General features: G+C 41.0%; 1 protein-coding gene across 2 annotated transcripts; it reads right to left on the reverse strand.

Moving 5' to 3' along the window:
• Nucleotides 1-783: 783 nt before the first annotated feature.
• On the reverse strand, nt 784-15,045 carry FKTN (fukutin). Of its 2 annotated transcripts, XM_041464579.1 has the most exons (9): nt 14,857-15,045; nt 13,550-13,609; nt 11,458-11,661; nt 9,721-9,998; nt 8,839-8,971; nt 7,112-7,241; nt 5,855-5,988; nt 5,505-5,632; nt 784-2,459 (listed from the first exon to the last, which is right to left on the reverse strand). In XM_041464579.1, the coding sequence occupies exons 1-9, from the start codon at nt 14,959-14,961 to the stop codon at nt 2,246-2,248; spliced, it is 1,386 nt and encodes a 461-aa protein (XP_041320513.1). In that variant the 5' UTR covers nt 14,962-15,045; the 3' UTR covers nt 784-2,245. The 2 variants fall into 2 exon arrangements, with proteins under 2 accessions (XP_041320513.1, XP_041320514.1); XM_041464580.1 differs by lacking the exon at nt 13,550-13,609 and having other exon boundaries at nt 14,857-15,010.
• Nucleotides 15,046-15,075: the final 30 nt, after the last annotated feature.

A 15,075-nucleotide genomic window follows, 5' to 3' on the forward strand; every position in this document is an offset into this window, starting at 1 on the left:
GCATTCCTCCCATTTACTTCTATTTCCTACCACCCACAGAAAGGAGCATCCCTTCCTTTTCTTGTAACCATCTTTTATGGCTTTTGAAAATGGCCTTTTATGGTCCCTTTTCTTCAGGCAGTGCTATTTCTTCAGTCTTTCCTTGCTGTTATTCTGGAGCTTTGATCACTTTTCTGTCTTTAACAGCTGCACATAAATAACATGAAAACCTTGTTTGCTACAGGAAGCCCCAAGGGACTTCACATGTGGCTGCTGAAGACCATTAAGAGAATTTAGGAATTACCCTCCTCTCCAGAGCACTTCCAAAATGAAGGCAGTTAGCAAGTTAAGAAGATAACCCAGAATTAAGAATCCATTTCAGGATAACCCAAGAGGAAGCACACCTCAATCTGGCTGTTTCTGTGGGAATGCCAAGGCTTCAGCCTCATGATGTGCCCTCAAAGAGCAGCAGTTCCATGACGTTGACACCACTCCTGGACACCCAATTTACATCCAAGCAGGAAATTTGTGGCCAGAGCAACTGCAAGAGAGTGACAGGAGATGTGCAATGTGCAATCTCTGTGCAGCTGAAGGATCCTTTCTCCTACATGTGGGCATCTGCTTTATTCCAAGTATCTTTATTGTATCCAAGTATCTTTATTAAAAAATAAATGCTCAGACAGCCAGTCAATAAGCAGAGTAAGAAACATGTCAGGATTTTCCTCTATGCATTATGTCATGGTAACTGCAATGAAGTGTGTTAAATGCTGCCCAAGATGACAAAACAAAGGATGAAACAGCATCTCAAGTTGCAAATTAGACTCTCCTTTTAATCAGTGTTAAATATACACGTGTATCTTCTGAAGTGAAAACATTTTAACCTGAAGAATACCTTACAGGTATAATCAACCATTCAAGACATCCTCCCTTTCAGGGACATGCATTTTTTTTTCATTAGTCTTTTCATCTACAAAGTCAAAAATTTGACAGATTATAATTTTCTGAGAGCATCTTTTCTTTCGCTCTTAAACATTTACCATACGTAAGAAACTCACAGGCTTACTGCATGTTATTACACCAAGAAGTTCAGGACAACAGACTTAAGAACATGGAAACCACAAGGACATTCACCTTTTTTTTCCATTTTAAGGAAAAAGTACAAAAAACTGTACCTGAGAAATTATCCCTTATAATGTCATGGTTACTTTAGCAAGTGAATGGTGTTAGCAGGATTTTACATCTCTCTCTTCTTAACCAGGCGGAGCAAAGTTACCATCCAATTGAAGAGCCAGCCTGACAAGTTGTTGCCAGAAGCTGAAAATTTACTCCAGTGTTTCAGTGGCAGGAGAAACTGAAACTGAGAGGACTGGCAGGATTGCTGATGCAAATTTGATGGAACAGTTGGTATTTGTACACATTTCTCCTTTCCCTTAAAAGAGTTCTGTGGAACAGAAAACTGTGAATAACCCCCATTTCTATCTACTTACAGGAAAGCAGGGATAGCTGTAATTTGCTAAAAACCAGTAAAACATTTTACAGGGAGAACACAAGGACTGGGACATTAAAACCAGAATTTTATTTCTTTTCATGGGGAAGCCAGCCCAGCAGCATGCATCTTCACATTCTTAAAGAAGGACAAATTGAAAAATGTCCAATGCCAATAGTTTCTCCTTCCATTCACTTAGTGTTACACCATTACCACATACCTCCTGGATGTAAAACAGGTGGTCACACAGGTTCTGTGCCACAGAAACATTCCACTCCCAAGAGCAACCCGTTGCTCATGGTAGGGATGTACCAGTCTCAAATCAAGCACATTTGAGGTACTCCTAACTCTGGTGTTTTGAAGTTAAACAGTCACACATCTCCTTTGAAAAAAGAAGAACTTCTCTGAGATTTTCCCATCCTAACCTTCTCTCAAGCTTGAGAATTGAACAGTCTGAAGGCTTGATGATCCCAGGAATGTCGAAGTCACCTGGCCACTGTTTACATTTAAGTAGTCAACTGCCCAAAAGTCCACTGCAGTCCTCTCTACTCCTTTTGCACAGCTTTTCTTTCAGCTTCCCTTCTCTCCAGTTGCTTTTCATCTTCTCCTTTAACCACGTGGAAAAAGCACAATGAAGGTGAAGAAAACACCTGTTAAGCAAAGGGAGGAAAATGCCTCCTTAGGAAACACGTGGGGCAAAGGAAACAGATGTCGATGCCTTTGGGCACTGGGAGATCACAAACTGACAGTTCTGGGGACAGCTCTGTCAGCAGACAGGGGTCAGTAGATTTGGATGACATTGTCCCACTCATCAATAGGCCAGACTCCGTTGTCCTGCACGTTGAATGGTGAGCTCTTCCAGTCCCACGTCTTCACAGGCACCTTCCACTCCGGGCCGTAGTTGGCCTCCACGTACTGCAGGGTTTCGCAGGGCACGTGGACCTTGAGTTCCACAAATTCAGTCCAGCACAGAGTAAACTTGGGAAAGAGATATCTGTGCCAGAACAAAAGGGTATGGTCACTGTCAAAAGGCTAGAATGCACCTCTGAGTAAGTTCAAGGAGAGAGCAAGCAATTGCAGCAAGTGTCTGTGTTACATTTATACTGTTTTTTCTCTTACACACTGGACAAGGGTGTTATCAGCAGTAACTGGTGAACATTTGCTTCATGTGCTTAGGAAGGAGCATTCCTAATTCTTTTGTTGCTTGTATCCACATTATTCTGCCACCTATAGGTTCGTCCCTGCCTCTGCTTTGCCTGTTACAAATGGGATTTAGTAGTTACCCCTTTTAGAAAGCACTGCATGCTTACAGCAGTGGCAGTTCACAGGTAAATGTCACAGCTTGACCAGAAATACATCCTATCAAGTGTCAGAGTCGAGGTGTCAAACAACACCAAAGTCTACCCACTATTCCAGCAGAGGATCACTCCCACTTCTGAAGTTCTGAAGACTTCCACACAAAAATAATTTTTAAAATAAGTGATCTTAAAAATTCTTTTTCACAGGTTAAAATGAAACCATAAGCACTCTGTCCTTTTAAAAAAGGTTTGTACATTTGTATGATGAACTAGAACTGCCCCCTCCATCTTCTTGCAAGCATGTAGGTTAATTTCATTTCTAAGCTCTCAGCAAACAATATGAGAAAATAAAACAATTGTGCTTCGTGCCTTAAGTGGAGAGAAAGAACAAAGTGATCAAGCATTTTTTGGATATATATCCAGAGGCTGCTGATTGAACTAAACTCTTACACAAAGTCCTCTTTGTGAAAAACCTACAGAGTTAGCTCACTTTAAGGACTAAAGCAAACAGGATGGATTTGATTCCCAGACTCAGTTTTTGCAGATTCCCTGCTGGAGATTGCAACTGTCCAATATTAAATTTGCAAACAAAGAAAAAGCCTTGATTGCTGCAATTCCCAGACAGTATCAGGAAGATGCACATGCTTGTGTCAGGAAAGCTGAGGAAATGTTTCTGCACATGGAAAAGCAAACCATACAGCCAGACTGTGAGGGTTAGAAATCAGCTCTCCAAGGAAACAGAGGCTAAAAATGACTATGAGAAATATTTTAGGGACTCAATGAGAAATGCTCTAGCTCTCCACCCTCTAATTTAGATGTATAGAAAGTATGCCTATGCAAAAATTTAGCTTTCTGAAGAAAACACCTTCTACCTTTCACTTTTAGTCTTAGAAAAGAACTTCTACCCTTCTCTGTGATGACCCAGTAGCAAACAACATCTCTTCTGACACTACAATTTCTTTAAAATTGTTAGAGTAGATTTAGAATTCAGCATGAGCAAACAATCACTTCTCTTCTGACCGACCTCCTCACTTTTGCCTTCCTCCAAAACTCTGACAGGGTTTAAGCAAAACTGAGGGTCATTCTGGTGTAGCACATAGTCAGATTAAGCATTCCAAGTGGTCTCACATCTCACAGTAACAAAAGCTGTGTCTCTTTTCTCTTTTTAAGGATGCAATTGGAATAACACACGACTGGAATTACTTGGCTAAGGATTCTGAACAGCTACAGTTCTGACATGGCTCAGGGCCTTTATGGTGGTAAACAAGAAGTTTTCCTGGTCCTTTTCTCTGTGTTTTAAACTAAGAAACACCAGCTCAGAATTAGAGGCTTGGCTTCCTTATGATGCTATGCCTAAACAAAGTCACTACTGAACTAGAAAGCTACATTTGGAACTTTTAACAAGCTACCACCAAAAATAAGTACAAGGCTACAAGAAAAGGAGAGTTTTGGGGAAGATGGAGCTCCAAAAGAGCTGTAATACCCAAGAATACAAAAGTTGGAGTGCAGCACAGAGTCACATTCATCCCCTATTCTCATGTCTTGGGCCAGTCATTATAAAAAAACTAGGGGAAAAACATCTCTGAAGTATCAAAGGTTTGATGGAATTTTGAAGGAGCAGTGTTAACTCCACTGGCATGGAAACAGCTACTGCAATGTAGATGCAACAAGAGCACAAAGAGGAGGAAAGGAATTTATTGGCCAGCTTGTTTTTCAGAATGCATCACACATGAAAACTGGAACTGCTGCTGTTTTCTAAAAAAAAATTACTTTGCTACACAGCACATTTTCTGTGGGGATATTCCAAGAGATCTTTCTTTTTTCTATTTCTAAACGTGCTTTTTGAAGCTGGTTATCAAAATATCTTTCCCAGTCTTTATTTATCACTTCAGAACAAAGATAACTAAGACAAGGATTTGGACATTATCTCCAACTGGATGACAGTGCTCACTAAATAAAAAAAACATACATTTCAGGCAAAATATGAAAGATAATGAAATCCTATGAAGCCTACAAGGTTTTCAACTAGTCTGCAGCAATCGCCTACTGAGTGAAGGTATGTGATTGAAAGAAATAAATCTAATTATCAAAATCTACATTCAGTTTGCTCAATTGATTTGGATTAAATCATTAAATCATTAAATTAAATTATTAAATCGTTGCTGATATAATACTGAAAGATGTGAAACAAGAAACATGGGATCCTATTCAAAATTCCATTTTGAGAACATGAACAGTAAGGCCTTCAGGAACTGTCTGTGTTGCTGTCACAACCCAGTATTCCAAATTGCTACCTCAAAATCCCAAATTGTGGGCTTTTCTGTGCAAGGAGAGTTGAGGCTTTTTGCCATAATACTTCCTCATCAAGACAGATGCCTAAGGATTAATGTTCTACTACAAAATTAGATTGTGCAATAAACACTGTTTTAGAGATTTTTCTCATCTTGGGTGTTTATGTAACTGGGGGCCTGTCACAGTCAGATAAGATCTGCTTGATATATGATATGCCAGCCCTGCTTTTGATTTCACAAGAGATCTGACATTTACTTTCTAAAAAGACACAGGACTGTTCTCTCTCTGCTTCACTGGTCTCAGAGTGCAGAATCTCCACTGATTCCCCTCTGACATCCACATTTCCACAAAAAGCACAGGCTTTGCCAGGCAACAGCACACAAAATGCCATCAGTAAACACTATCTTGTTCAATTTCTTTCCTACTAGTGGTACAAATCCAGTTCTTACTTAAATTTCTTGCCCGATTTGGCCTGAGTTCCTCCATTCCATATGTGGTCATCCTCTTCATAGAAGAAAAAAATATCAAGTTTCACATCATCTTCTCCCTGAAAAGAGAGTTCCAAGCTGTCTTCCACCTGAAAGCCGAAAATACACACTGTATGTACACACAAAAATACAAATACATGTCAGCAGAAAACAAATTAATTTCCATCAGAAGTACAGACATACTTCTATTCTAACTGAAGAAAACACAGTACTCTGCATTATTTTTAATATTAAACATTTCTTCAACTGAAGTCAAAGTTACAAATCTACAGAAACACACACGTGAAGTAAAATGTTCATTTTCTATATACCTTGCCAAATTTGTGCTTCAGTGGCAACCCTGCTTTCTGAAAGGCTGGAATGATATCTGCTTTGTAGTCCCTTATAAAGATTCCCAAATCCACATCCTTGCTGTGAGGAATGACATTGCACTGCCTATACCAGCCTGAGGGGGAAGAAAATAAAGCAGAAAAATCCCAAACTAGTTAATTCAGGAACGTGAATTTAATAGAACTAAAGCAACAAAAAAATGAAAATGATCTCCTTAGATCACCAGGCAAAAGTCTTTGACTTTTGAGGCAATAAAACAAGACTTCTGCCTTTTTTTAGTATGGGATGAACCACACCAAAAGAAACAAGTATTACTGCACTTGTAGTCATCTCTCTCCCTTCAGAAAGCCAAGAATGCAAGAGAAAACAAAGATAATGTATCTTCAGTTTCCTATGCATTTGTAATGCATTTGTAAAAAAAAAAATATTAAATTCTTTATGTGAGTCCAAATCTAATCAGCAGTTAACAGCTACAGGGCCACAGCTGTGCTTCTGATTTGCAACTATTGTTTTATACTGCATCCAAGACGTTAATCATCTTTCAATCACCACTGCAAAGCAGAAAGACACAAAGTGGGACATCCTTTTGTCTGTTTCATTAAGGCATCTTTTAGTAACTGTTCATTCAGAAAATTATATTCCCTACTATTAAATAAATACAAGGCAAATGTGAACACATGAGTTTTCACTAAGTGTTTCAGAAACAAAAGAATCCTCACCAGTGATAAGACACTTGTACCTTCAGCAGAACTGAAAACTTGCATTACCTACTTTAATGGACTGTAATTTTATTAAATGTTTGTTTTGAAAGAAAATAAATTAATGTAAACTGTATTTTAGAAGTCAGTGAAAAGCATCTAATTGCATGGGAAGAAAAACAGGGTTAGAGTGTACTTGGACAGCAGAACAATGTGCTCATCACTGCATTTTCCAACTGGCACTTCAGTGAATTCCAAGTCACACAAATTAGGGAACTGTTGATTACTTCCTAGCAGGGATGAACACAACACAGGTAACTGCTAAAAACACTAAATGCTTCACCAGAAATTTGCCCAGCATCTCTGCTGCTCAGGTTTCTAAAGAAAAAGCTTATTTTCAGGAGAAAAAAGGACTATTGCAATACAGGTATTACCTTCCAACCCAGTACATTTTGCCTCTGCTGATATCACAAGCAATGGAAGATCAAGTGTTTAAAGTTTCAGGTGAGTTTAAAAATGCAACACAACACAAATTTTTACCAAGACATGTTCCACTGCTCAGCCAGAACTTCACTCCCAAGTTATTCAGTGTCAGGGCAGCCAGATGAAGCAAAGATTTTGCCTTTTTCCTGAATTCCACTGCGTCAAGAGAGGCATCATCAGGATACAGCTGGAAGGCAAGAGTAAGCAAGTTACTGTCAGAAAGCAAACTTGTGCCTTCATTTTTTCAGCATCCTAGGGAGAAATGACCTTAAAAAATTTACTTAACACCTGGGCAAATATCTGTTCTTACATACACAGTCCATGTTCAAAACATGCACTGGAATGACAAGTGGAAATTAAAACTCTGAATCATCAACCTTTCTTTTTCTCCTAACCATCAGAATGAAAATTCACAGTAGACTACAATAAGAAAATATGTATTAGACAATGATTCTCAGCACTAGGCAGCAATTCCTGTAGTCCAAGGAGAACACAGGGACAGAATCAGCCCTTGCCAGCACACCAAGGCGTTTCCAACCTCCAGAACTCCATGATTAATTTATTTGGCGCCACCAAGTGTCAGCATTGGGTGTTGAGTTTTAAGGAGAACTGCCAAGGAGAAAGTGTGAACCCAAAAATCTTCCAGACAGAACTGTGGCAAGATCTGCCGTCCGTGCAAAGCCAAAACCAACAAGAGAGGCTGAGCAAACATTACCAATTCCAACAAAGAAAAAACCACTTGGCTTTGTGATGGATTTCTTTAAGAGCTCTTGGGCAACAAGCAGCCGAAATGAACTTTCCAAAACAGGTGCCAGCAGCTTGTCTCAGTGTTAAAGCTCCAGCAAAGTTCAATAAACATTTAGGGGCACATTTTCTCTGCCTGTGGTGATTTCTGCCTGGAAGCTGAAGTAGATTATATTTTTTCTGTCTTCCACACGTGAAGGGACATCACATGGATGCCCTTGTGACCCTCCTGCTAGGCAAATAGGGATCTACAGCCCACTAGAGTGAACAGGAGTGGGTCCCCCTTTCTCCAACACCTGAGTGACTGAAGACTGGAGCCTCCAGTGCCCTTTTTCCCCCTTCCATGAACTCAGAGATGGCTCAGATTCTGACTCTGATTCTGTAGTCTTAACTGTGAATTCTTGATCACTTTATAACTCATGTCCTTTCCAAGTTAGGACAACATGCCCCCCACACTGCAGTGGAGACATTTCTGTCTGCTAAATCAAGTAGTAAAATTCTAAAAATAATGCTTTGAACAGTGGTGAAAACATTAGCTTATACAGTCAGAGCAATTAAATCAGTCACTTTGGAATGTGACCATTTAAGACAAGACAAATGAGGAACATGGAACTGCAGGACAAGATTCAAAAAACATAAAATTAAACACTTCTCAAAACTTCGAGGACTGCCATAAGGAAAATTTTCAGCCATGAAGATACACAAGATTTATTTGTGTATCTAATAAAACAAGTTAGTTTTATTTACATAAGATCCATTTAATGGTAAAGTTGTGTTAGAACCATGGATATGTTGGTTCCCTCTTGGAAAAAAATGTGCTCACAAGTAAAAAAAAAAAAACAAAAAAGGCCGTGACCTTCAGGTAAAGTTTTGATTTCATTACCACTTAGTAAGATCTGTGGAACGAGAATCAAGTGTTGTATTTAGCTTTGTGAACAGTCCCATTTAGGTCAAAAAAAACCAGTGAACTGTTCTTAGGTTTGGGTCAATCAGTGAAAACACACATTTCATCTCAGAGACACCACCCAGTTACCACTAACCTGAAAGAAAGCCCGAGCTTCTCTGTACCTACATTCAAGAAATCTAGAGTGGGACATCTCCTCTAGAAAACTGGCTGGATTTTTTGGAATTTGAACTTTTAAGTCATCAATGGAAACAAGCAGAAGTTCTGGCCTGCATGGAAAGAGAGATAATATATTAACCTATTTAATTCCATTACAAACCACATGGCACTTTATCCTTTATCTCAGGTTGTAATCTCAATGCAATGCACTACTGGCAGTGATTCCTCTGTCCAAATACAGCCAAAACCAATTATAAATGAAAAAGGCAACAAGAGCTTCATCAAATTTCCCATACATTTCAAAACTTTGTTTAAAAATAATTCCTACACCTCCAAACCCCAAGTTGGTTTTTCAGATCACTGATTCCTTTACTGACTCTTGACTTGAATTTGTTCAGAGATGTTGTTCAGTGCATCTTAAAATTCAGGCTATTTGGTTGTCTAAGTATGGGATGCACTTTAGAATCAAATTTTACTCTGAACTTTGAAGCTATTTGCTTTTAAAAATTAAAAACTATTCAGCCTTCATAATGATTGAAGTGGGATTATTTAACAGTTTACACAGTTTACTTCAAACATCTAGGCACATAACTCATATAGATTCCATGTTTTAAAGGGACAAAAGAACAGGGTTAAGTTAATGGAAAAATTTAAACAGATTTATTTTGATGTGTGAAATGTCTTAATATTCTTCTCATTTTCTCAGAAACTATGTTCTCAAAGCCTACACTTTGGGGTCTGACTCATACCTGAGCTGAATTTTAGAACCTGACTACAGGAAAGAGAGTAGTTCTACACAGAGAGGAAGTAATTTTGGGAGTGCCATGATGGCTTTCTCCTCGCCCTGTTGTGAGCTCACTTTTCATAGGCCCCAGGGTAGCGACCGAAGTGGAGCTTCCGGAAAGGCACAAACTTTCTGTCCATGTGTTGCTTGAGTCTCAGGGGACCGTGCCACAGGAAATTGCCACTCCTCTCATAGAAGACCACCAGGTGAATGGCATGGGATGCCAGTTTGAATATGTAGTGCAAGGGAATTTCCATCCCAGACAGGTCATCCATCCCATCCAAGCGGGGGTCCTTGTTTATAATCTTTAGCCACTGGAATCCCATCTTCTCAGCAGTTCTAAAAAGGCCCACCTGAAAATGAGGAAGACAGGAGGGAGAGCAGGTTAAAGATTAGAGAAACCAAAATTGGAAGCTAAATGCTTATTACTAACTCACACCATTCCCCATTTCATTTTTTAATCAGGTTTAAGCACAAATGAATGAAAAATCTCTAAGAGCTTGAAAACCAGCAGTCACAAGCAATTCCAACCACCTTCTTTCCTTGTCTTAAATTTTGTCCTTCAAACTACAAAATAAAACAACAAACAAATGTTGTAAGCCATGCTTGGATTAGGTTTGCTCCTTGCCACAGCACTCTACTCTGCACTCTCAAACTATTCACTAAAACTGTTCTTCTGCCAAATTTGGTGTTCCTAAGTCCTTGAATAACAACACCACTAACACAAAAATGATTAGACCAAAACCTTCTTTTGTGGGGCAAATAAAAAATCTCACCAAACACTGAGAACTGCTTTCAGGTAACAGGTTTTCATATTTCTACAAACAAAGGGAATTAAATTCGGGCTGATTTAAAAATAAAACAAACCAATCAGCATCTGAAGAGCCTCTCAAATCCCCCCCCTTGAAATGTTCTGTATAAGCATATCAGCTTCTCCCCTGAATGATACAGAAATTATCACTGACACACAAAGTAATGGGAACATGGATTTATCTCAGTGTGCTGCCATACAACTTTACTCTTAGTTTCTGGAATTCCTTCACACCTATGGGTAAAACAGCTGTCTGATCAGGCCCAGAGTGACACTCAAGTTTTTCAGTGAAATAGTTACTGATCATTTCAGTGTCTCTCTCTTTTTCTAATTAAAAAAAAAAAGGAAAAAAATTTAAAAAAAATAAAAAGCTGTTTGCCATTGGTACCTTTAGTCTGTAGAAATTAATCTAATAAATATTCCCAGACTACACTGAATTGATGAAATAATATTGGATTTAAATTTGTCATTCCTCACATGCTACACCTCTATTTCTAACACAGCCATTAAAAATGTCCTGACACCACAGAGAAGCAGAGACACCATTAACTGTCACCAACACGTTAAGTGAAATGGTATTAATTACAAGGATGTGTTAAAAGAAATGTAAAATAATAGACTATGGTAATTGTCACATCAATAACCGCATTTCCTTCTTGATAAGTCCCCAAATTCCAGATTTATAACACATTTATTACAGACTCCAGGTTCTCCTCCTTCCTTTCTAACAGACCTTCTTTCTTTCCTTTTGGCATAGCCCCTGACTACCAGTGTGTTTTTTTTAATATTGCAGACAGCTTCTAAAAAGTTTCAGCTATAAATTACTCCTAACATATCCAGTCTAGTAAATGGGCAAGTCTTACTTTCAAAGAAAGTTTCCTCTGCCTACAATATTACCACCACATGAATTCAGATACAAACAGGCAAGCATTAAGTGACAACATCAAAGAACAACTGAATGCATTGAGATACACAAATGTGAACAGAAAACCTGCACTTACATCATGTTTCCATGTTTTGTCTAGTAGTGCAAAGGTAGTGAAGTCTCTTGGAGCACAGAAGTATTTGCATTCTGGGCTGGGGCCATCAGGAGAGCTTCTGATCTGCTCAATGTCTTTATCAACCAATCCCAGAATCAAAGGATCTATCAAATACACTGGAATATTGTGACTGGATATCAATCCTAGGAACTTCCTAACCACGTGCTGTTTGACAGAGGACAGAAAGACCATCTTTGCATTAAAACTCCTTGACAGAAAGAAACCCCAACCCACTGAAAGAAGGAAATCAGATCTGCCAAAATACATCCTCTGAGTGTACACTTCACTTCCACAAACAGTTGTGAGGCTGAGTGAGAAGGCAGGATGCAAGTGCCACACAGAATTTGCATTCTGGTCTACCCAGGGCAGTAAAAAAGCTGCAGCAAGAATATTCTGTGCCTAATGCAAGGGGTTATTAACTTGATTCAGTGGAGAACATTAATCAAGCACATTTAAGTGTCCATGGCACACAGAAACCACTTACAGCAGCCACAGTCACCCTGCCACTTAAACCTATTCAACTGTAACATTTTCATTTAATGATTTTAAAGCTCTGGCTTCAGAGAGATGTGAAAACATGAGCACAGGATGGGTCAACAACAGAGTTTTGGCAGCAGCATTACCTGCATGGTACAGGCACATGCAAGGCCACCCTCATGGTGATTTAGCTACACGAAGCTGAAAGGTGAGTGATGTGCTTGTTTTACTTCTGTGACTAAAACTGGCACACCAGAATGATGAACAGGGAAAAAAAAAAAAATCTGTGCAAAAGTATCCACCTTCCCAATCCATAACTACTCCAGGAAAACAGATGCTTTCAACTGAAACTTAAATAAGTTTAAAAAAAAATAAAACATAAATAATGGTAGAAAAACATGGCCTTGATGTTAAGTCACCAAGAGAAACATGTTCAAATTTAGTATTTTGGACACATCACTGCAGGGACTCTAAGGAAAGCCTGAAGTGCTGTAGGTGGCAGGATCATGGCACATCCCACATCCTTTATCACTAATGACCTCAGAAGAGCAAGTTAAACCTTTAGGACAGCTCTGCCCACAGACTGGAAGCCCCCTGTGGCCGTGACACCTCACACCTGGTAGCAGCTCCAAGGGGTGTCACCTCCAAGAATAGCAAGGCATTCCTGGCACAAGCAAGCAGTCCACAGAGCAGTTGGTTTGGATTTTTTCCCAGGGACAGCTCTTAGCCAGAGCACCTTCCCTGTTGCTCAGCAGAAACCAGGCCTTTAAATGGCCATTCTGCTAATTAGCAACATTATCATGTTGCATCCAAACCGAAAGGCAGCCAGCTCCCAGCACATCCTTCTCCTTAACCATCTGTGCTGTTTTTCCACTGGGAGATCAGTTAACAAAAAGTCTTCTGTAAAACTGTTTCCAAACAAATCCCAACTACAAATATGATAGGAGACCTTATGATTCCCCAGGGTGGGCGTTTTTGGTTGCATTCAATCTTGCAAGCCTGAGGCAAGACACAACAAATATCCCATTTCAAGCCCCTAACAGCACTCCCAGCACTGGTCATGAGGGCTGGAATGCAGCAGCTGGTGAATGCTGAAATGTGACATTTTCCTGCTTGGGAAGAGCTTTACAACCAGCACAAGCAGGTAACAGAACAGCGACCAGCAGGTGAAACACCTGGAGTGGGCAAAGGAGGGTTGTGTGACCCAGGACACGCTCAGAACAACAAAGAAGCTGCATGGCAAACCAGCCAACCTGTTCAACTCCCAGCCTGAAAGGATACAAAACCCTGGATCAACACTTCTGTCTCAGAAAGAACAAGTGTTTCTTCCTGAAACTTTAACAACACATCCGAGCACTGCCTTGGCAAAGGCTGTCAAGCTGTAACTGTTTCTCAGTTTTACTTTACACTGATGTTTTGATACTCTCTTCGCTGAGCAAAGTTACAAAGTGTATCTCTTCATCCTTCAAAGCAGAGAGCGCCCAGTGAGGAGCGAGAGCCAGACCTTGAGTTTGCAGTTCCAAGCGAGTTCTGAGACTTGTGGAAGAGCTGTATGAGCCAGTGACACTGTACATACCCATCTAGTGCTGTCTTGGCCTGACTGGCTTCCTCTGGCCTTGGAAAAAGCTGCTCCATTCTATCAAAAAAAAAAAACCACCAAAACAAAAAGAAGGGAAGGGGGAGGGAGAAAGAAGAGAAAAACCCCAAAGTTTCAGTTGAATCCTTGTTCTTTTAACATGACGTTCCGGGACATTTATCCCCTTCATGGTTATGGCTGGGGTTATGCCCCTGGTCACACAGCTACGGTGCTGAATGTGAAATCATAAACAACTGCTGTGGCTTAAATATATTTAGAAGGACAACCCAAGCCTCAGGGACCTCCAAACATGCAAGCACTGAGTGGCGATGCCTCAGGTTTCCAAGCCAACGTGCCAGCAAACGTAAAATAGGAGGATGACAAACCTTGTCAGGCAGGGACAGTGGCACTGTGCCTCTGTCTTTCCAGGTGTAATCCTAGACATTTTAATTTTAAGGACAGCATTTTCACGTGAGAGAGTCAAGGCAGCTCCTGGTGCAGCTTTTGGCTTTTCAAAAGCATGGAGAATTTTTCATTTGTTGTTTAAAAATCAGGAACGTGGAGAAAGAAGTGGAAGTTTGCAGCAGCAGCTGTCACTGACACTGCCTGCACTGAATAAGGAAAGAAAAGCCAAAAAACAAGCCAGGGAGCTTTGAAACCTGCACGGTTCTTCTGTGAAAATAAAGGGAGTTCTTTTGTCGAATCAGAGTTGCAATTGTAAATTAAGAACCTCCAGAGGATTTAATTTACAGTAACATCCACTTCCTTTGCTGTCGCAGAGAATCACTCGCCTCGTCATTCCAGGTTAGGTATAAAAAGAGTCACAAACAGCATTCCAGGCATAAGAGCAGGATTTAAACTGTGACATGCAGCACTTTAGGCGCACTGAGTCACAAAACCGACTGCAAAAAGAGTTGGGATTTATCTCCGCCACAGCAGTGTTGGAAAACCTGCACCCAGCAGATGCTGCCTCCCTTCAGCACAGCCCTCAGACGGAGCTCGCTGCGACTTCGGTGGCAATAAAAGTCACGGAGAAACGAGAGCTGAGGGTTGAAACCCTGGAAGCTGGCGAGGGCATCATTCCCTCCGGGAGGAATCCGATGGCCCTGGCTGACACAGTGACTTGGATACCAGGCTGGGAACTCAAACCCGACTGTACCCCCGCCACCGGACACCGGCCCGGGCTCCCCGCCCGCCCCTCAGGCGCTGGGAGCCGCTCCAGGGAATCCCGGGGGCGGGATTGACGCCCACACGCGCTGCGCAGGGAAAGGCAGCCCGGGCGCCGGGCAGCGCGCTCCCTCTCTCACCTTCTGCGACAGGTAGAACTTGTAATAGCACAGCTGGAAGAGCAGGAAAACCAGGCTGGTCAGCGACAGGAGCGCCAGCACCACGTTCCTGTTGATTTTCTGCATCAGCCCCCGGGGCGCTCCGGGAGCCGCTGCCCGGCCGCCCTCACCGCGATGCGGCTTCAGGCCGCAAAGCGCCGCCGCAAAGCGCCGCCCGCCGTCGTAAAACGCGCCCCCCCC

The sequence above is a fragment of the Pyrgilauda ruficollis genome, unplaced genomic scaffold, assembly GCF_017590135.1.
Source record: "Pyrgilauda ruficollis isolate IOZ18807 unplaced genomic scaffold, ASM1759013v1 scaffold180, whole genome shotgun sequence".
Taxonomy (NCBI): Eukaryota; Metazoa; Chordata; class Aves; order Passeriformes; family Passeridae; genus Pyrgilauda; species Pyrgilauda ruficollis.

Coding starts and splice junctions, on each gene's coding strand:
- FKTN (XM_041464579.1), bottom strand. CDS start 14,961: ATGCAGAAAATCAACAGGAACGTGGTGCTGGCGCTCCTGTCGCTGACC. Junction 8,972..9,720: donor TACCCTGGGGCCTATGAAAA/GTGAGCTCACAA, acceptor CTTTCCATGCAG/GCCAGAACTTCTGCTTGTTT. Junction 5,633..5,854: donor TGAAGCACAAATTTGGCAAG/GTATATAGAAAA, acceptor TTCGGCTTTCAG/GTGGAAGACAGCTTGGAACT.